Genomic DNA, 20738 nt, shown 5'->3' on the forward strand with positions numbered 1-20738 from the left:
TTGTGTTTCTTGAATTTACTGAGCATGCCTACAATAAAATCGATCTCAGGTTTGTATATGGTGACATATATGTACTTTGATAATACACTTACTTTGAATTTTGAAAGGAAATTAATTTCCTGGCTCTGGGAGAGGAATTAGTGAATTGCACAGAGTCAGCATGATTGAACACTCTGCACGGTCTCCTTCCTCTGAAGTTGTGTTCTGCTTTAAATCCATGCCACAGCCAACGATCCTCGCTGTATCATACCAATGAGTTACAATATCCATGGGCTAGAGTGGAAATAATACCAGGCATCATTCCTGTTGCATTTTACCACCCTCTAAACTGCACTGCCTGCACCCTAACTCACACTGGTCATTTTACCCTTCACCTACACTGAGGCTTTGTTTAATCAGGACATCATCTTAAACATCTCACCTTTGTTTTAAAATACCATACAGCACTCTCCTATTACATGACGCCATAAGACTGTAAAACTAAGAGCAGAATTAGGCCATTTGGCCCATCAAGTCTGCTCCACCATTTCATTATACTGATCCATTTCCCCTCAACCCCTGACTAATCAAGAACCTAACAACATCTGCCTTAAATATACCCAAAGAGTTGGCCTCCACAGTTGTCTGTGGCAAAAAATTCCCCAGATCCACCACTCTCTGCCTAAAGAAATTCCTCCTCGGCTCCATTCTAAAGCTGTGTCCTCTGGTCCTAGACTCTCCCACCATAGGAAACATCCACTCTATCAAGGCCTTCTAACATTCGATAGGTTTCAATGAGATCTCCCCTCACTTTTTCTAAATTCCAGTGAGTTCAGCAATCTGATGGTGGGGGGCAAGAATTTATTCTTATAATGTTGAGTGGGTGCGCCTTCAGTCCCCTGATAGTACAGGAGCCCAGGAAGAGGGCATCTCCTGGATGCTGAGACTCCATGATGGACGCTGCCTTTTTGAAGCACCACCTTTCAAAAGGTGTCCTCAGTGGTGGGGAGGCTAGTGGCCATGATGGAGCTGGCTGAGTTTTCAACCCTCTGCAGCTTTTCCCAATTCTACACAGTGATCCCGCCATACCAGACAGTGACGTAACCAGTCCGAATCTCTCCACGGTACATCTGTATCTGAATCAGGTGCAAACGCAGACTAGCAAAATACCCTTGAATAATGTAGCAAATGACTGCAGATACCTGTAGACACCTTGGTACCGAGTCAGCATTTCAGGGTAAGGAGGATGAAGAGAAGACAAATAACCTGGAGAGGCTATGAACAGGAGGGAACTGACACTTCCTAAAACACTCCTGCTGAAACAAACTATCACCTCTGCTTACATTCACCAGCAAGCTGTGCCCACTAAACAAATACTTTGCATAAACAAGTGCATTTTTTAAAATCTTTCAGCACGTTTTAAAAGGAAGTGATGCAACATGCCACAAAAGCCTCCGTTCTTCTTATCTGGACTGACAATTTCTGCTGCAGACTGCAATAGGGAGAAACAGGAAGGAATTTAGTTTAACAGAAGCTGTGCTTCAGCACAAGTTACATTCCATTAAACGCTGGTACAGTTACTTGTGCTGGGGATGCAAACATTGTACTGAACTTCCAGGGCTATAGAAAACAAATAACTGCACAAGACTCATCTAAGATTTAAACACACCACTGCTTCATTTTAATGAGTAATTTCCTCCATCAACTTGATTCTCCAGAGCACTACAGCACAGAAACGAGCCCTTAGATCAATTTAGTCCGTGCTGAACTAGTCCTATCAACCCGCACCTGGACCATGGCCCTCCATACCCCTCCCACCCATGTACTTATCCAAACTTCTCTTAAATGTTGAAATTGAACCCACATTCACAACTTCTGCTGGCAGCTCACTCCACACTTTTACCACCCCGAGTGAAGAAGTTCTCTCTCATGTTCCTTTAAGCATTTCACTTTTCACCTTTAACTCATGAACCTCTAGTTCTAGTCTCACCCAACCCCAGTGGAAACAGCGTACTTCTGTCTCAAATTCTTGTTTTTTAAAATATCAAGGAACGTCTCCATAGAGTAAAAGCAGATGTTTCAAACGTACAAAACCATTAGATGGTCTCTGGGAACAATGGTTTAATGTTTCAGACACAACTTACCATAGGAACACATTTAAAGGATCTATTAATGCAAAGAAAATCTGCTCTTTTTGTTTTGATGGAATAGGACTTCCCTGATCTGATGTAACTATGGGTCAGTAAGCTGACCCATCAGCAGTCAGGAAAACGCTTGACGCATTGTTTAGTAAGAAATAGCAAAACATCTGGATAGAAGTGTCTCCCACAAACAGACCCAACATGGAGTCATGAGGGGTCCAGCCTGTTTGACAAACTTGCTGGAGTTCTTTAAGGATGATGACGAGCACAGTGGATAAAAGGAACAGGTGAATATTGTATACTTGGATTTCTAAAAATAAATCCCACATAAAAGGTTTACCCATAAGATAAGGATGCATGGAATTGGGAGTAACACATTAACATAAATAGAGGATTAGCTAACCAACAGAAGGCAGAGAGTTGGGATAAATGGGCGTTTATGTGGTTGGCAGTCAGTGGTAAGCAGAGTGTCACAGGAATTAGTGCTAGGCCTGCAACTGCTCATGATATTTATTAATGATTTGGAAGAGCAGACCGAGTGTAGCAATTCCAAGTTTGCTGACGACACTAAGTTGAGTGATAAAGTATACTGTGCAGAGGATATGGAGAGTCTGCAGACAGAGACAGTTATGTTAAGTGAGCAGGCAAGTGTCTGGCAGATGGAGTACAATGCTGATAAATGCAAGCTCCTCCACTTTAGAAGGAAAAATAGAAAATAGAATATTTAAATGGTGAAAGATTGCAGGTTCCTGTTGTGCAGAAGGACTTAGGGGTACTTGTGGAATGAATTGCAAAAGGTTGGTTTGCAGGTGCAACAGATTATTAAGATGACAAACGGAATGTTGGCCTTCACTGTTAGAAGGATTGAATTTAAGAGCAGGGAGGTAATGCTACAACTGTACAGGTACTGGTGAGGTCACACCTGGAATACAGTGTGCAGTTTCGGTCTCCATACTTAAGGAAAGACTTACTGGCTCACCAGGTTAGCCTATCAGGAGAGATTGAGTCATCTGGTATGATACTCATTAGAACAGAAGAGTGAGAGGTGATCTTAAAGAAACATATAAAATTATGAAAGGGGTGGATACGATAGAAGTCCGAAAGTTATTTCCACTGGTAAGTGAGAATAGAATTAAGGGAATAGATTTAGGACCTAGATGAGGGGAAACTGCTTTTCCCAGAGAGTAGTGAATCTGTGTAATTCTCTGCCCAGGAAAACAGTAAAGACTAACTCAGTAAATATACTTAAGACACAGAGAGATAGAGGTTCAGGCCTGTGCTACAAATTGATCAAGAAACTTCAAACTCAAAACGTGCCTCTTCCTTTTGAAAGTTTCTCAGCATGACGCAAGAGTTGAACAGTGGCAAAAATAAACTAAGCCCTATCCTCGTTATATGCGTCTTCAGTCAATGCGAATTCAGTTATGCGAGGAACCTATTTCTACCGTCTCTTTATACACGTCCAAAACTTAGTTATGCGAGGAGCACTGCTTTCCCACCAATACAAGTCACGTGTGCACGCCTCAAAATCTCACTCCCGCCAGACTTGCATTGGTTTTGGCAAGGTGTGGATATGCGATCTTTTGTTGGTTTTACCTACGGGGCAGTGATTTTGTGCTTGAAATATTTAACTATGCCTCCTAGCCCAGGACATGACATCGGACGGTTATCAGCCGAGCGGCACAGAACCACTTTAACACTTGAAAAAAAGTTGGAAATTATAAACAGCGTGGCATCAGGTGAAGGTAACACAGCTCTGGGATGCTGCTGCCGGGAACAGAATCTTATCTTTAAAGTTCTTTTGTTGTTTGACAATGCGCCAGCCCATCCTAAACATTTGGACAGCATTCATCTTAATATAACAGTGTATTTCCTGCTGTCTAACACAACATCACTGATTCAACCACTCGACCAAGGTGTGATCCACATTCAAGGCGTTTTTTTTTACGGCGAACTGTCTCTCAGCTGCTGCAAGCAACAGACGATTTTGAAAATCCCGGGAGATTACCAACAGTGAAGGAATGGTGTAAGTCGGAACACTTGGCACAAATGGCGATGGATATGGACCCAAGTTTAGAATGAAGTCAGCATTTCAGTCGTTCCCTGCCGTCAACCCTTCTTCCCTACAAGCAAATTTATGCTGAAAAACAAAATGCTGCCAAGCAAACAACCCTCACCACTTTCTTCAAACCGGTGTCATCTCCTGCTGCCGGCAGTTTTAAGAGTTCTGAGAGCTTTCCTTCACCCCTTGCTGTTCTTGATATGATCCTGATGACCACAAACATTCACCTTATCCATGTAAAGCTGCCCGACACCAGAACAACCGCTCATCTCCTGGAGCAAGCACATCTGCCACTGTTTGTGAGTATTGTACACCCTAGTATGTTAACTTTTTAAGATTTACTATGTAGAATATTACCTTAAATTGATGAAATATAATACGAATGTTGCCTTAGAGTACTACTTTTGTGTCGTATTGGTATGAAAATATGAATAAATTACAGATGAAACATATTTAGGAAGCCCTCTGGAACGCATCCCTATTTTCTCCATTTAAACAATTATTCACATTATGCGCACCCAATTTCTCTCAAATAATTATTCATATTATGCATCAACTACGAGGAACGCGTCCCCGGCATTAAACAAGGATAGGGTGTATGCGTAAATCTGCTTTTTGTCAATGCCCCTGCAGGATCCTATGTTCGCTTCACTGGGCTCCAAAGTTGTATCTCTTTTAATTTCAAATCAGGGTACAAGAGAAAGTCCTTGGACAATATTACTACCACACCATGAACAAACTCAAAAAGACTAAATTTCAAATAAAGAAATTGTGAAACACACACAAACTACCGGAGTGACATAGCGGTTAGTGTAATACGATAGCAGTGCCAATGATCCGGGTTCAATTCCAGCTGTTGCCTGTAAGGAGTTCGTACGTCTTACCTGTGTTAGCCACTTTCAGCAAACTATAAACTTGGACTCCAAGATCCCTCTGCTTATCAACACCATTGAAAGTCTTACCCTTAACAGTGTACTGTCTCTTTATATTTGAGCTACCAAGGTGCATCACTTCACATTTGGCCTGGTTACAATCCACCTGCCACTGCACTGCAACTGATCTATATCTTGTTATATCCTTTGCCAGTCTTCTAGGCTATCCCACAACAGGAAGTTAGGTTGTAGCTTTATAAAACTTTAGTTGGGGCCTACCTGGAGCATTGCCTCTTTATTAAGTACAGGAAGTACCCAATAAAGTGGCCACTGAGTGTATCTAACTGATTATATTATTATAAACAAGCATAAGAAAGTAAAACTACAAGAAAAATAATTCTACACCTTACCCTAACCGAAGTAAAATACTAAGTGTATTTGCTCACCATAAACTACAGCATTGCTCCATTACAAGAAGCTACATTATGTTCAACTTCAGCCCTCACATTGGACTTAAAATTGGATGTCAAGCAGAACTTGAACACGAACGTGCAATCTGGACTAACACTCTTGTCAAAGCCAATGCCTTGAGAATGGGCTGTTAAACTGACTTGTCAACTGCTTGCTTGTTTAAAGGAAAGCAAATACTGGCAAGTTGTGAAGGAACTATATAGTGTTCTCTTTGTACTGTGCACAATGTTCATTCTTCAATAAATCCCTGCAAGATAAACTTATCCTAAATCACATTCCTCCAGATGTTGGATGTCACAAGGGCAAGACGAGTGCAGAAACACCAACACTTACAGGCCACACACAATCCTGATTGAGATATAATGAGTCTCAAACACAGCTAGTTTAAAGATGACAACATTTCATGTAACCATTCAGAATTGAGTACAAACTAAATAATAATACTGAACAGAGGTTGGCAAAATATTTATACTTCTTAAACAACTTGGAAGCCTACAAATGGAGCATGGTTGGAAATAACTTTTATAGCAAAGACTGCAATAACTGGGTTGCTTTCTCTTGAGCAGAGGCTGAGGGATATTTGATAAATGTTTTTTAAGATTATGAGAGGCACACACACTAGACAATCAGTATCTTTTACCCAGGGTTGAAATGTTTAATACCAAAGGGCATACATTTAATTTGAGGGGGTAGTTTCAAAGGATATGTGCAAGGGAAGTTTTCTTTAAAAAAGCAACAGTGGCAGGAACCTGGAATACACTGCCAGAGACTCACCGCCCAGGGCATGCCCTCTTCATGCTGCTGCCATTAGGAAGGCTGTACAGGAGCCTTGGGATCGACAAAACCAGGTTCAGGAAATTATTACCCCTCAAACATCAGGCTCTTGAACCAAGGGGCTAACTTCACTTGCCCCATCACTGAAGTGCTCCCACAACCTATGGACTCACTTTCATCTCATGTTCTTGATATTTATTGCTTATTTATTTATTATTTTTCTTTTTGTATTTGCAATTTGTCATCTTTTGCACACTGGTTGAATGCCCAAGTTGGTGCAATTCTTTGATTCTTTTATGGTTATTATTCCATTATGGATTTATTGAATCTCAGATGTATATGGAGACATACATGCACTTTGAACATTAATTATGGAGGCAAATATATAAAAGTTCTTGGACAGGCACATGAATGTGCAGGAAATGAAAGGATATAGACTTTGTGTAATCAGAACAGGTTAGCTTAGCTGGTGATTTGATTACTAATTTAAATTAGTTCAGTGCAACATCGTGGGTGGAAAGGGCCCATTTATATGCTGCACTGTTCTATTTCTTGGTTCAACACAATCAACTCAATGAATAGCAAAAGCCGGCCTTGTATGCGTTTTTGGATGAGGGTATAGCTAACAAGATTAAAATGGCCAATTGCCACATAGTTGTTGAATATTGCTCCTATACAACAGTTGACATTACAATTCGGTGACTGTGAAGTAGTCTGGAACACCCAGAGGAGGCGACCTACACTGCTTGCAAGAGAGTTCCTCATCGAAGAGGCATTCCGACTGCCAAAAGAAAAGAGACTAACCTGTTTCCTTGCTTGGTTCAGGCCCTGTAACCGTTGTTCCAATTCGACTTTGTAATTCTTTGCTGCGTCAATACTTTCTTTGGCTTCCTTAAGTAGCTCAGCCTGAATTTCAATTTCCATGATTGTGATCTTCCTCTAAGCACAAGAGCAAAACAAAAGAAATTATTAGCCCCACTGAGAAATAACGGGAAGCTCTGATTTAAAGTTAACTCTTTATTCCACTTGCCATTCCAGCCTGAAATATTAACTGCCTACCTCTCCACAGGTGCAACCTATCTACGAATTTCCAGTATTTTACCAACAATTCAAACATTTACTCGAAAGCATAGCAGATAGCGTAACACTTTACAGCGAGAGCAGCCGGGGTTCAATTCCCACCGCTGTCTGTAAGGAGATTCTACGTACCACCTGTGACCACATACATTTCCTCCTATGTAACATACCATAGACGTATGTATTTATAACCGTGACCCAAGCGATTCTGCAGATGCTGGAAATCCAGAGCAACACAAATGCTGGAGGAACTCAGGTCAGGCAGCATTCTTAGAGAGGAATAACCAGTTACTATTTCAGGCTGAGCTCCTTCATTTATGAGTAGGTTACGGTTAGTAAGTTATGGGCGCATTATGTAGGTTCCCCACAGCACATCTCAGATTGCATTGGTCATTAACGGACAACGCATTTCATGTATGTTTCAATGTACAATTGACAAAGCTAATAAACTTTATACAAGCTAAAAAAGCTTGCAAATAGAACACGGAAAATCTACAATACATTACAAGTCTTCGGCCCACAAAGTTGCGCCAAGCATGTAACCTACTCTAGAAGCTGCCTAGAATTTCCCTACCAAATAGCCCTCTATTTTTCTAAGCTTAATGTATCTAGTGGAGAAACTTAGGTGTTCTCTCTCAGGTTATGACAGCGCCTAATTGTTGTTCAAATACAAACTATTTTATTTAAAACCATTCTGAACAATGCACATGCCACAAAATTTCCTAACAACTGCTCCGAATAAATTCAAGTTGCCATAATCTGAAAACAATTCGGAGTAGGTACATAGTGACAATTGTTGACATTGCTAATATCTGACAAGTTCACAAATGTCAATTATCTGAAACCACAATTCGGAAAACAAATCAGCAGTGATTAGTTTATTGTTCCGCAAGAGCAGAGAAACACCCAGTATCAATACAGATCGAAAACAATCAAACTGCTGCAGAGGAGTGGTGCATCAGTCCAGACTACTGCAGGAAGGAGGGGATCCCAAGGAGCCCTCGGTTAATGTTAGGAGTCTATGGCATAAAAGACTGAGAACTCTTGCCACTCAAAAGCAATTCAGGGTCAAATGCATGGCAATTTGAGAGTTCAAATACACTCACTGGGCACTTTATTAAGTACTCCTGTACCTAAAATGACCACTGAGTGAATGTTTGTGGCATTTTGCTACTATAGCCCATCCACTTCAAGGTTGTCCATCTTAGAGATGCTTTTCTGCACACCAACTTTGTAACGTGTGGTTATTTGAGTTACTGTTGCCTTCTTGCCAGCTTGAACCAGTCTGGCTATTCTCCTGAACTTTCTTTAACAACGCTGACCTCTCTCATTAACAAATGTTTCTGCCCACAGAGCTGCTGCTTACGGGATGATTTTTTTTTGCACCATTCTCTGTAAACTCCAGAGACTGTTGTGCATGAAAATCCCAGAAGATCAGCAGTTTCTAAGATACACATACCACCCTGTCTGGCACCAACAATCATCCCACAATCACTTAAAAGATTACATTTCTTCCCCATTCTGGTGTTTGGTTTGAACAACTGAACCTCAACTGTATTTGCATGCTTTTATGCATTGAGTTAACAGTACAACAAGCTGGAAGAACTCAGCAGGTCGGGCAGCATCCGTGGAAACGAGCAGTCAACGTTTCAGACCAAGACTCTTTGTCAGAACTGAAGAGGAAGGGGGCAGGGCCCTACCCTCCCTCCACCTTCTTTATAGGGTGGTGGAATTGATCGCGGGTCACTAGCGCTATAATAGCATATACATTAAATTTACACTAATTTTATGTCTTCGCACTGTACTGCTGTAAAAAAAACAAATTTGACACAAGTCAGTGATAATAAATCTGATTCAGATTCTTCAGAAACATTGACACACCTCAGTTTTAAAAGTCTGGCCCTTCATTTTGCAACTACATCCCTTGCTGATGACTCCTCCACTAGTGAAAACATCCCAGCACCTACCCTGTCAAATCCCCTTAGATATTTACAAACAGTATCTGAATAAGGTCATCTCTTATTCTTCTAAACTCCAAGTAATACAAGATCAGGGAAGAAATTAGAAACTTGGGTGCGGCACAGTATTCGAGGAAGAGAGCCAAAATGAGTCCCAAAATCTCTGCTGGGAAATTTGTCAAGCCTCAGTTGAAGCCAACATCTGCATTGCCTACAATTTTCTCAGCTACATTTCACTGTTCAGGAACACGTATGAATAGTGACCAATATGCCAAGGTTCTGCTGGCTGCTGAGACTGGAAAAATTACATCAAGGCCAAAGTACATAGGCAGATTTGCATCATTCTCAAAAGCAACTCTGGGGCAAGGAGACAAGAAGAAATGGGAAGGGAGAGGTTGTGGCAAACAAAATTCAATCTGGAGGCAGCCATATCACCAACCTCAGGTCAGCAGCAACACAACGGAAATCTGTATTCAGAACAATGCAAAGCCACATAGTAACTGATATTCAAAGTAAGTTTTATTATCAAAGTACATTTATGTCACCACATACAACCCTGAGATTCTTTTTCCTGCAGGTATACATAGCACATCTATTGAACAGTAACTATAACAGACTCAATGAAAGATCAAATAAAGCATAAAAGACAACTGCAAATGCAAATATAAATAATTAGCAATAAATAAGGAGAACATGAAATAACAAGATAAAGAGTTCTTAAAGTGAGGTAAATTGGTTGTGGGAACATCTCAATAGATGAGAATACTTATCCCCCTTTTGTACACAAGCCTGATGATTGAGGGGTAGTAACTGTTCTGGAGGTGTGAGCTCCTGTACCTTCTTCCTGATAGCACAGCGAGAAGAGAGCATGGTTTGGGTGGTGGGTATCTTTGATGATGGATGCTGCTTTCCTATGACAGCATTTCATGTAGATGTACTCAGTGGTTGGGAGGACTTTACCCTTGATCAATTACCTTTTGTAGGATTTTCCCGTTCAAAGGTGTTGGCCTTCCCATACCAGGCCAAAATGCAGCCAGTCAATACACCCTCCATTACACATCTATAGAAGTTTGTCAAAGTTTTTGATCAACGCACACAAAATGCTGGTGGAACACTGGCCAGGCAGCATCTATAGGGAGAAGCACTGTCAACATTTTGGGCCGAGACCTCCACAGACTCCTAAAGGAAGTAGAGGCACTGGCGTGCATTCTTTGCAATTACATTTCTATGATGGGTCCAGGACAGGTCCCGAGATGGTAGCACCCAGGAATTTAAAGTTGCTGACCCTTCACCTCTGATAAGGACTGGCTCATGACCTCTGGTTTCCCTCTATTGAAGCCTACAAGTAGGCCCTTGGTCATTCAGCACCAGTCTCCCCACCAAAAAAATATTTCTCACTCTATTCAAATTCAGAAGTACCACAAAGACCAGATTCACAACCGTTTCCATAACTGACGCCATAAATCTCCAATTTACAGTTTTACTCTTTGTTGAAATTGGCAAAACCTATTAAGTGACATTCAAATTTGATTATAATGTAAAGTTTAAAAGCTAGAATTACATAACCTCTCAAAATACAGGTTAATTGAATGGTCATGTAGCCATTCCTCTGGATCATATACAAGACATTGGCTTTCCTTAAAACCAATATTGAAATAAATCAAGGACTGTATCATGCACTGAAAATCGACTTCACAAAGTTTTATGAGATAATAGTAACATAGCGACAGCTGCCCATGTAAACAGTGCCAGAGAAACATCTTGACAGAAATCAGCAGAGAAAGCAACTGGCAGTTAATGGGGCCTTGAGAGTAAATTCTGAAACCATTGTAAGTCTCTGCAGCCAACTCATGCAGGTCTTTGGTACAATTCATTAAATCTGAACAAGCTCCTGGGTGAAAATGGGATTTTTCAGTGCATCTGGAACATTCTAGAAATTGCTGCACATTTGAATATTCACTGTACACTGCAAACGATGGGGAGAAACACAAATATGGAGGAACTCAGCAGTCAGGCGAGCTAGGAGGGAAATGGACAGTTGAACTTTCAGATCAACTGTCCGTTCAACAGGACTCCACATTGTGTTTTGGAGGTGATCCAATTCATGTTTTTTAATTTACAGCAGATTCCAGTAAATGGGACACATTAAAACCAGTATTGGCCCAATTAAGTAGCTGCCCCAGTCAGCAACAGTTTCATGCAAATAGTTAAGGTGGAAGACAAACTGAGTAACAAATTATGTACTTAAATGAAATACAGAACAAATTAGAATATTACCAATACTACTACTGAGCTCATAATAGTAATCAGTGGAGGAATTCATCCTTGCCATGTTCTTTTCACTGTAAATGAACAACAAAAATCACCTAGCGCAGATAACAGACTGCCTTCAAACGATGTTGTCCATGATTGCATCCTCCAAATCTTTCTCTTTGTAACTTTCAAGATGATTGTTGATACCTTCAAATTCTTTGTAGTTCCTAACTCGAAGTAGTGAAACATTTCATTTGTCACTCGCTGCCATGTCAGGCATCTACAGGCTTGTAAACGGGGAGTAAAACAGTTATGAATCGCTTTACAACCATTTCTCGCCAACTATCAGTGACAAAAATCACTGCATTTTGAACACAAACACACACAACTAATACTATTCAAGCCCATGCCACTGACACTAGCTAGAAACAGTCTCAATTGTGCATTACCATAAAATGCAACAGTCTCCTGTCCCATTTAAGTAGTATAGTATCTCAAATGAAAGGAATCCAACTATTGTCTCAATTAGTTTTTTTAAAAAGAAGATTTGTACAAAATAAGCGGCTGCCCCAATTAACTGATGGCTCAATTAAATAGGAATGCACTCTATTTGTTAATCATAATTACACTGAAACAGACATGAAATATGTTGTTTGTGAAGACAACCAACACAATTTGGGGATGTGCTACGTGCAGCCCACAAGTGTTGCTGCATATTCCAATACCAACATAGCACTCCCACAATTCAAATGAATAGTACAGTTATAAACCATTTCCTCAACTTTTCAAAGTTAGTCCAGAAAATTTCAATCATACAAACCTTCTGACATAGGGTCTTAATATGAAATGTTGACAATTTCTCATCCCTCACCCCCCCGCCATGCTACTTGATTTTCTCTAGCAGCTTTTAACCTCAATTACCTACAAAAAGCATACTTTGAAGAAGGATTTAGCATGGTCTAGTTAAGATTTATTAGATAGATTTTGATTTGTTGTTGGACAATAGTTAAAGGAGATGGAATGATGGCTGATAAATGAAACTGTGGCATGAATCAGCCTCAGCTTAATTGAATGGTGAAACAAGCTAAAAGTTTAATGGCAACCAAAAGAAAAAGGAAATCGGAAGCCAAAGAAACACCCTGGTTTTTCTTTCCAAACCTAGAGGAGATTCTACTCTCCAGTCAAGATATAGCTGAGTGCAATTTTATATGTATGGAAAGTGCCAAATAGTGGACAAAAGTTTGTCGCTGTCCCACCAGCATTTATCCATCAACCAACATCACTGCACAGATTACAAAGCTGCCACCACTTACAAGATGATTAAATTAGTTAAAAACTTAATAGGTTAAACCATTTTAGGGCAGTATAAGAGTGGTGAATCTGTGAAATTCATTGCCACAGATGGCTGTGCAGGCCAAGTCATTGGGTATATTTCAAGCAGAGGTTTAGAGGTTCTTCATTAGTAAGAACATCAAAGGTTATGGGGAGGAGGAGCATGGAGTTGAGAGGGATCATAAATCAGCTGTGATGGAATGGCAGAGCAGCTTTAATGGATTGAATGGAGAAACACATTATAAACCAGTCACAATTTAGCAATAGCGAAGCAGGTTCGCTACTTTTGCCAGAGGAACACCATGGCTCAGGTACGATCTACAGAGGGAAATAAACAGCCAACCCCTCAGGTCAAGACACTTCATCAGGACGAAAAAGAAATGTCTCTATCTGAAACTTCAATGATACACATTTCCCTCCATAGATGCTGCCTGGCCCACTGAGTTCCTCCAGCTTCTTTGTGACACATTTCCAGCATCTGCAGTCTTTTCTGTCATACTACATTTCTAAACCATTGGAACAAAAAAATAACTGAATTGCATTTTGACAGCACTTTTCACATACCCTTCAAGACAGTTTAAAACAGTTTGAAGTCAAAGTACTCTCCAAATTCTACACAAGGGGAAAGATAGTTAAATTGTCTTGTTTTTAAATAAAAGTGGTTTTCCTTTGAAATCTGAGAAGATACAGAATTACAAACAGGAGATTCTGCAGATGCTGGAAATCCAGAGCAACACAAAATGTGAGGGAACACAGCAGGTCAGGCAGCATCTGTGGAAGGTGAATAAACAGTCAAAGCTTCAGGGTGAGAATCTTCATCAGGACTGAGAAGGACGGACAAAATGTCAGAATAAAAAGTTGAGGGGAGGGGAAAGAGGACAAGCTAGAAGGTGGTAAGGTGAAGCCAGGTGGGTAAGGGAAGAGGGGGATGAAGTAAGAGACTAGGGGTTGATAGGTAGAAAAGGTAAAGGGCTGGAGAGGAAAGAATCTGATCAGAAAGGAGAGTGGACCATGGGAGAAAAGGAAGGAGAGGCACCGGGGGAGATGATAGGCAGGCGAGGAGAAGTAATAAGTAAGAGTGGAGAACAGAAGAATAATGAAGAGGGAGGGGAAAATTACCAGAAGGAGAAATTGAGTTCATGCTACCAGGTTGGAGGTTACCCAGACAGAATATATGAGGTGTTGCTCCTCCACACACAGTGGCAGCATCATGCCAGAGGAGGCCATTATGGACTGAATGGGGATAGGAATTAAAATGATTGACCCTAATTTACTTCAGGTCTCAACAACGTAGAGGAAGCTGCATCAGGAGCACCAGATACAATAGCTGACCCCAACAGATTTGCAGGTGAAGTGGTAGGTGCGGCATTTCTATCACTTGCAGGGATACATGCCAGGAAGGAGATTAGTGGGGAGGGACGAATGGACAACAGAATTACAGAGGCAGTGATCCCTGCAGAGACCGGTGGGGGGGAGGAGGGAGGTAATCATTTGTTTGGTGGCAGGATGCTGTTGAAAATAGAAGTTGGGAAGATGGGAGACTTTGTGGAGAATGAGGAGCTGGATGCTGAAGCTCATGGGATGGTAGGGGAGGACGACAAGAATTCTATCCCTGTTAAGACTGAGGAAAGATGGGGTGAGTGCAGATGTCCAGGCTATCCATTGAGTTTGGAGAAAATGGGAGGAGTGAATGAAAAATTGTCCAGGGCGAGGAGCAGTTCTGCCAGACATAGAGGAGGGAGGTGGTGGAGGGGAACTGGTTGGGTAATTTGTTGAGAATGAGCGGAGAGCTTTAAAGCCTTTTTGATGGGGGATGGGATACATACAGAATTACTATTCAGCACAAAAACTAGATCCTGTAAGCACTTAGCAGGTTAAACAGTATCTATGGAAGTAGGAGGTTTCATTCAATGTTTCAGGTTGAGACCCTGTATCAGGGCTCATTCTGCTAACAACCCTATGTGGGAAAACTTGCCCCTTGGGACCCATTCAATCTTTACCCTCTTACATAAAACCTTTCAGTTTAGACTCCCCTACTCTGGGGGGAAAAAAGACCATCTAACCCATCTATGTTCTTGTAGGGTCAGCCACAGCATCCTGCACTCCAGGGAAACAGTTCCAGCCTATCCAATTTCTCCTTATAACTCAAGGCCCCCATTCCAAGCAATGTTACTGGGAATTCTTCCTGCAGCCTAATACAACACAGATTCCACATGATCGTGTATGATAGAACTGTTCCAATCAGTCCTTCAAGACAAAAATTTACTTTATAAATACAATTTTTAATGTCCACAAATTAGCCAAGTCCCAATGGCAGTAAATAGCAGGTAATTAACAGACTATTCACTAACAGGCATTGCCAACATCAATGACACAAGCACCTTTGATTGTACAGCCATGAAAATTGAAGATTACCCAACAAACATAATGGAAGACCCATCACATAGAATGATCCCGAACAGGAAAATAGATACATCCCAAAGGTGATTCTAAGGAATGTATTGGCAAACTTTTAGCCAATTAACAAAACTTACTTATCTTGCTATTCTACACGACTCTGGTTTGGATCAGTGGTTAAATTCCAGTTCCCATTCCCTCCTCAAATTTCCCAGTTATTTACATCCTGTTGCAGTCTTGGGCAAACTTCTTCAGCATCCACTACAGTTTTTAAGAGTCATCTGCAAACTTATTCATGTGACCTACATTCTAATCCAAAGCAATCAAAGGACCTAACACCAATCTCTGCAGCGCACCACTGTGATGACATTCTCCCTAATTAATAGCGACTTTATCATTATTTCTTAATTAACTTTTTATTATTCAGTTTATTATTACTGACATGTGAAATTTGCTGTTTGCAGCAGCAGATCAGTGCAATACAGGTTTCCCCTGCTATCTTAAGGTACAGCATTCCTATGAAACAGTTTGTAAGCTGAAATGTCATAAAGTGAAGAAGCAATTACCAATAATTTATATGGGGAAAATTTTTGAGCATTCCCAGACCCAAAAAATAACCTACCAAATCAAACCAAATAACACATAAAACCTAAAATAACACTAACATATAGTAAAAGCAGGAATGATATGATATACAGCCTATATAAAGTAGAAATATTGTGTGTACGGTGTAGTTTCAGCTATCAAAATCGGGAAGACAGCAAGCCAAAATCGATTTGGAGAGAGAGAGGAAAAAAAAATTTAAATGCACACACAACTACCCACACAAGGTTTCACGGTCATGGTAGTCTTTCTCGGGGTAAACACACGTATAAAGGGGGCATCTTTTTATCGTAAAAGCAAAAATCCTCTTTGGTTAGTGAAAACAGGTACTAATGTAGGTCTTTTGTAACAGCGAGCTGTCGTAAAGCGAATGTTTGAAAAATGGGCCACCTGGACATAAAAATTATGTTAAACTACTAGAAAAAAATTGAGCAAGCAGTGCAAGAGGGCAAAATAATGAGGTAGTGTTCATGGGCCATTCAGAAATCTGATGGCACAGGGGAAGAAGCTATTTCTAAAACATTTGAGTGTGTGCCTTCAGGCTTTTATACCTCCTGCTTGATGGTAGAAATGAGATGAGGGCACATCTTGGTTGATGGGGGAAGGTCCTCAATAATGGATGCTTCATTCTTGATAGTGGATTGTCTAGTGCCCATGATGGAACTGGCCAAGTTTACAACCCTCTGCAGTTTCTTTCCGATCTTGTGCATTGGTGCCCCCATACCATACGATGATGCTCTCCATGGTACATCTGTAGAAATTTGTAGAAATCTTTGGCAACATACCAAATCTCCTCAAACTCCTAATGAAACATAACTGCTGACATGCTTTCTTTGTAATTGCATCAAGATGTTGGACCCAGGATAGATCTTCAGAGATGTTGACACCCAGGAACTTGAAGCCGCTCACCCTTGAGCCCCTTGATGAGGACTGACGAGTGTTGTCCCAAATTCCCCTCCTGAAGTCCACATCAAAAGTAACACCAGTTCAGCACATCAGATCTTCCAAGCTGCCTGTCATGCCCCTGCCTATGTATTTGCATGCTTCAACCTTCTCATCTGCTGCACTGCTTCTCCAGTCCCATCTGTTATCGGGTGAGCTCAAACTCTGGGAATTGAGCCACCCAAGGATTTAGAAATCTGAGCCAACTACAAAATATTCTCTTCAATGGAGGAGAAACCATGAGAATAGCACATTTAACAACAGGGGAAACAAGAGAGCACAGAGCCAAAAATTAACTCTGCAACCAGCTTTGGAACGTTTCAGTACAGACACACAAAAAGAACACAGGAATTCTGAAATAAAACAAAGTCAAGATGGTGCTAAACAGCGACTCCTTTGCTTGCATCTTCGGAAACAGCTCTATTTCCATCTTTAATATCTCTACTTTTCCCTTTCAGGGTTCTTTTGAAGACCCTGACCTAGAGTTACATGCTGACTTCGGTTCTTTGCGGGAATGGAACCCGTTCTTGGAGTTTTTAGGACTAGATGTTGTCTGGCTTCGATTTGGAAGCCTAAGATCTTGGGGCTCTGGAGATAGGCGGATCAAGGGTCAGTGTTACAATGTTACGACCCGTGTGTCATCGGGGGAGTTAGAAAATCTTCTGCCGTGTGTCCAAAGACCCGGGATCTTTCAGATCTTTGGGAACAGAGCTCAGAAAAACTGATGTAACAGACTTTTAACATTGTAAACCAGCAAGTTGTTTGTTATGACTCCCTGCTCGCTGAGGATAAAACGGAGACTCCTCCTTCTCCCTTATTAGGGGGAGAGAGAACCTGTGGTATGTTGTATACCAAGTGAAACACAAAGTCTTTGGGATAACGGTAAGTTTGTATCTTTGCCTTTGCTTTGCTCAGGCTTGAGTGCTTGGTGGCAGGTGCTGATGCTTCTTTTTTGCTGGTGGGGGAAGGGGGATTGTTGCTCACTGCCGCTTACGCGCGGGAGGGGGTATTTTGGGGTTTTTATGTTTAACTGTCGTTCACTCTTTGGGGCACTCCTGTTTGGACAGAGAAACAGTTAAATGTTTCGCATCTAAGGCCTTTTATTGGAACCATGCTTCAGAATTTGATCAAAGGTTGTCTATTTGAAATGCTAACACTCTAGCCTGACTGGTCGAGTATTTCCAGTCGTTTCTGGGAACACAGCAAGGGAGGAAAGGCACTGCACTCAGACAGTGGTGAGGGTGGTGGCGACAAAATAAACAACTATTATGCCACTTCACAGATTAATATTCATTTATTTTATTTCTTACATCCAATGGAGTAAAGCTCTTTATGTTGCGTCTCCATCGCAATGTAAATGCAATAAAGAGGAGAAATGTGGAGGGCATATTGCCCCAACACTAAAATTGCATACATAATTGTTTTGTATACATGTACAGTCAGATATGCAATCAGGTCAATGTGTATTGATGAATCTGATGGCCTGGTGAAAGAAGCTGTCCTGGAGCCCGATGGTCCTGGCCTTAATGCTGCCGTACCGTTTGCCAGATTGTAGCTGCTGAAACAATTTGTGGTTCAGCTGTCTAGAATGGCTGGAGTCCCTGATGATCCTCCGGGCCCTTTTTACTGACCTGTACAGATTATACAGATCTCAGGAATTAGTCCCTACAATGCCCAACTACCAGAATAACAAACCAAAAATAAGTAACTGACATTCATGGTCATGGAATCCACTGGTCACAGCTTGAAAACATTAGTCTCGTTTACTCAAGACTCTACTTCTATGATGTTATTGCAAGATGGGGCCTGCAAACAATGTGACCAATAATGTCCTGCAGCCTGTTCACAAAACTGCTATATTACTACTCTGATGCCCTTCCCTTGGACAACACTGGTGGCGTGAAGAGGGGAGACTTGCAGCTTGGGTAACTGCCGGTCTTCCATAAAAAAAACCTTGCCCAGGCTTGCACTCCAAGGTGCAAATCCATGGTCTATCAAAACTAACGGAGGCCTACACTACACACACACATTTTACTACTACTTCTTCCAAATGCATTGCCACTACTAAGCTGTAGGTGATTGGAACCTGAGAGTTACATTTTGATGGTGTGTTCTCCGGCTGATTAAGTGATCTGGCTAGCTGCCATGAGAGGAAAATGTAGGAGCCTTGGGTTTCATGCTGCAAGCATTGACTGGCATTTTGAGTGACTGAGGTTCATGATGCATGTATTTCTGGATTCTGGTTACTTTTTGTTGTTTTTCAGCAGTTTGTTTGGGGTGATCGATACAGACTGGGGCACTTCAGCAAAGAATGGCTCTGCGTGCAGCCTGCAGTGGTAAGTGGCGCAGCGCTGAACACCACTGGACTCCTGGTTTGAAGTTTGATATTCTATACGTGGCTCAGTTTTCGCCATTTGTGCAATTTGTTTTTCTTTCTCATGTTGGGCATTAAATATTTCCTTGAATGGGTTCTATCGTGTTTCTTTGTTTCATGGCTGCCCATAGGAGGGCAAATCTTAGAGTTGTAATTTATTGTAAATGAAAAAGATCAGGGTTACAGCTAAAGACGTTTATAAAACATCTAATTGCCTTCCTCACCGTGGCTTGATACCACCTCTGGTGAAATCCCAGTCACAACATTGCACAGTGGTCAGCATAATGCTATGATAGTGCCAGTGACCTGGGTTTAATTCCTGCCACTGCCCATAAGTAGTTTGTATGTTTCCTCCAGATAATGTTTTCCACCCACATTCCAAAGACACATGGGTTAATAAGTTGTGGGCATGCTGTGCTGGTGTCAGAAGTATGGTGACACTTGAGGTATGGTGACACATCCTTGGGCTGTGTTGCTCATTGACACAAACATCACATTTCACTGGATGTTTCGATGTCCATGTGACAAATAGAACTAATCTTTATTGAGTAACTGACTTCAACACAAAGTGGGGCAGAAAATGAGACAACTAACCTCTAATACCACAGAACAGGAAAAACAAAATCAATGAGATAAAAACAATATAGGTTGTGCTCGCTGTCTAACAGGAACTGAGTAATCAAAGTTAGACTCCTGAATAAACTGTGCTATAAAAAGGTGCTCCGGAGACATTGAAGGTCATTACACTGGCACTACCTGATACTCGTCATCACAACTCTTAACAGCATGAAAATGTGTGGCTACTGCAGAAGTGACTACACAGATTACTCCTGAGTGTACACCAAAAATCAGTATGCATCCCCTGAAACCTCTTAACTCGGAGCAGAAACCTCATCCCCTTATCAACATCAGCCATACTTCTTATCCCAGCAAGAACCAGTACATATTGCATTCTGTTCAGCAAGTGTTCTCCAGCATTTAGAAGATTGGAAATTGGAAATCAGAATCAATAATTTGGAAAAGAGCTTCAGCATGTAGGAAACAAACACAAGATAAAATACATACGTAGTAGTTGTATAAGACTTTGGTTAGGAAGCAACTTGAGCACGACATGCAGTTCTCATTGATCCATTCTAGTAAGGATTGGGAGGATGTAGAAGTTTCCCAGGATGATGCCTGGATTGGAGGGTCAGCAACAAGGAGAGGATGGGCAGACAAGGATCGTTTCCCCTGGAGCATCAGAGGCTGTGGGGAGACCTGATGAAATGAGATGCATTGAGACAACCTGAATCTTTTCTCCAGAGGAGAAATGTTAAATACTCAAAGGTGTTGCTCTGACACAGGGGAAATCTAAAGTGGATGTGTAGGGTATGTTTTCTTTCAGAAAGACAGATTGACAAGTGCCTGGAGCCTTCTGCCAGGGCAGATACAGTGCAATAGTGGAGTTCATGAGGCTTTGAGAGAGACAAAAGAACATGAGAACAAAGTGATATGGATCATGTG

General features: G+C 41.3%; 1 protein-coding gene, 1 long non-coding RNA gene and 1 other non-coding gene across 4 annotated transcripts in view; 1 reads left to right on the plus strand and 2 right to left on the minus strand.

The window, feature by feature from the left end:
* crlf3 (cytokine receptor-like factor 3) overlaps positions 1–20738 on the minus strand; it is a 67907-nt gene that overhangs the window by 22696 nt on the left and 24473 nt on the right. For both annotated transcript variants that reach the window (XM_059948222.1, XM_059948223.1), the window contains one exon: positions 7104–7238. In XM_059948222.1, coding sequence (XP_059804205.1) covers positions 7104–7223 — 120 coding nt within the window. In that variant the 5' untranslated portion in view covers positions 7224–7238. The remainder of the gene's footprint in view (positions 1–7103; positions 7239–20738) is intronic.
* LOC132379905 (uncharacterized) lies at positions 4454–19295 on the plus strand. Its single transcript, XR_009507563.1, has 3 exons — positions 4454–4481; positions 17683–17743; positions 19126–19295. It is a non-coding gene; the product is annotated as an uncharacterized LOC132379905 (long non-coding RNA).
* LOC132380360 (small nucleolar RNA SNORA53) lies at positions 15204–15422 on the minus strand. The gene has a single exon (XR_009507745.1). It is a non-coding gene; the product is annotated as a small nucleolar RNA SNORA53 (small nucleolar RNA).

The sequence above is a fragment of the Hypanus sabinus genome, chromosome 23 (assembly GCF_030144855.1).
Source record: "Hypanus sabinus isolate sHypSab1 chromosome 23, sHypSab1.hap1, whole genome shotgun sequence".
NCBI classification, from domain to species: domain Eukaryota; kingdom Metazoa; phylum Chordata; class Chondrichthyes; order Myliobatiformes; family Dasyatidae; genus Hypanus; species Hypanus sabinus.